Source organism: Zea mays, unplaced genomic scaffold (genome assembly GCF_902167145.1).
Source record: "Zea mays cultivar B73 unplaced genomic scaffold, Zm-B73-REFERENCE-NAM-5.0 scaffold_89, whole genome shotgun sequence".
NCBI lineage: Eukaryota > Viridiplantae > Streptophyta > Magnoliopsida > Poales > Poaceae > Zea > Zea mays.
In genome coordinates, this window is record NW_023367381.1 from 70,814 (window position 1) to 72,346 (window position 1,533).

Consider the following 1,533-nt stretch of genomic DNA (forward strand, 5'->3'; position numbering starts at 1 on the left):
CGGAAATAGTGCTATGTCCGACGGTTGCCGTCGGACATATGTTATCTCCGACGGCTGCCTATGCCCGTCGGAGATAACAAATCCCAACCGTTTTACCGGTCGGGATGTGGGCCCCACAGTATTAAGTCCGACGGCTCCCACTAGGCCGTCGGACATAAGCATCTCTTATGTCCGACGGTAGTTAATGCCGTCGGACATAACCATGTGTTATGTCCGACGGCTACCATTAGGCCGTCGGACATAACAAATTACAGAATTTACACAAAATTCTGTTTTTTAAAAAATCTGACATTTACAAAACAAAAACAGATTCATGCACATATACAAATTCACATTCACAATCACAAATATACACATTCTAATAAGTATTCACAATCACAAATATTCTCACATAAATATTAACATTCACAAATTTAACATCAACATATAGGTTCGACGGTTGTTGCAAACTGAAATTGTGTCTCACAAACAAATGTTGCAAAGTGTTTCATAAAAAAACATCACGACACATCAATCATATCCATCGTCTGGATGGTTCGAGTAGCCACCTCCTCCGGCTGGACTCTGCGTGTTGAAAATGGTGTTCACCCACGAATTTGTTGTGTCGTCCTGACCAGACCCATCTCCAGGTGCGGCAACTGAAGCGGGTGGTGTCTGAAATCCCTATAACACAAGCACATGAAATAGTAACCACTCAGTTGTTCATTTAAACACATAAGACATTTATGAACATGTCACACACGCATATGTGTACATACCATAGGGAATTGTGACGGAGGCGGAGGCGGAGGTGGAGGCGCCAACATTGGCATTGGCAGTGCAAAGTCCGGAGGAGGCATCCCATATGTCGGCATCGGGACGCCCGCTTGTTGGGCTAGTTGCTACAAATTATATACAAGTCATTGTTGAACAAACAAGATACACATCAAGTGTTTTGCAAAATAAGCTACAAAATGTTACTTCAACTTACCGAGAGAAGAGCTTGATTTTGGGCCTGGAGGCTTGCATAATACTCGTCCCTCTTCTTCTGGTACTCGGCTTGTTGTCTCTGGTATTCAGATTGTTGCCTCTGGTACTCCAATTGTTCCCTCAAGACTGATTGATGGTACTCTGCCTGTTGACGCAACACTGCAAGCTCTATCTCATGGGCTGCTGATCGTGAACGGGACGACTGTGAAGACGACGATGTGGATTGTCGTCCACGGCGTCTCAGCTCTCTGGAATCAATCGTAGAATCAAAAATACCCAACCTACAAGAGTGAACCATGCACTTAGTATAGTAACTCATGGCTCAGTTGAATCGCAAGCATATGATGACAATTTTGAAAACCAAATCAAATAATCTCACCGTCCATGGGCTTGTCCTCCTGCGCTAGCATAGGCTGCCTGAGGTCGATTGGCTGGCTCCTCCAATCGTACTCCTCCCCATGGCGTTGAACCATCTCCTGCCCATACGAAGCCTGGAGGCAAACAATATCAAATATAAGTGCATAACCCCTATGCCCTTGCAAACAATATCAACACACATAATAG

General features: G+C 44.6%; 1 protein-coding gene across 1 annotated transcript; it reads right to left on the reverse strand.

Moving 5' to 3' along the window:
* Positions 1-384: 384 nt before the first annotated feature.
* Positions 385-875, reverse strand: LOC118475997 (LOB domain-containing protein 13-like). The gene is made up of 2 exons (XM_035963997.1): positions 759-875; positions 385-663 (listed from the first exon to the last, which is right to left on the reverse strand). The coding sequence occupies exons 1-2, from the start codon at positions 852-854 to the stop codon at positions 511-513; spliced, it is 249 nt and encodes an 82-aa protein (XP_035819890.1). The 5' UTR covers positions 855-875; the 3' UTR covers positions 385-510.
* Positions 876-1,533: the final 658 nt, after the last annotated feature.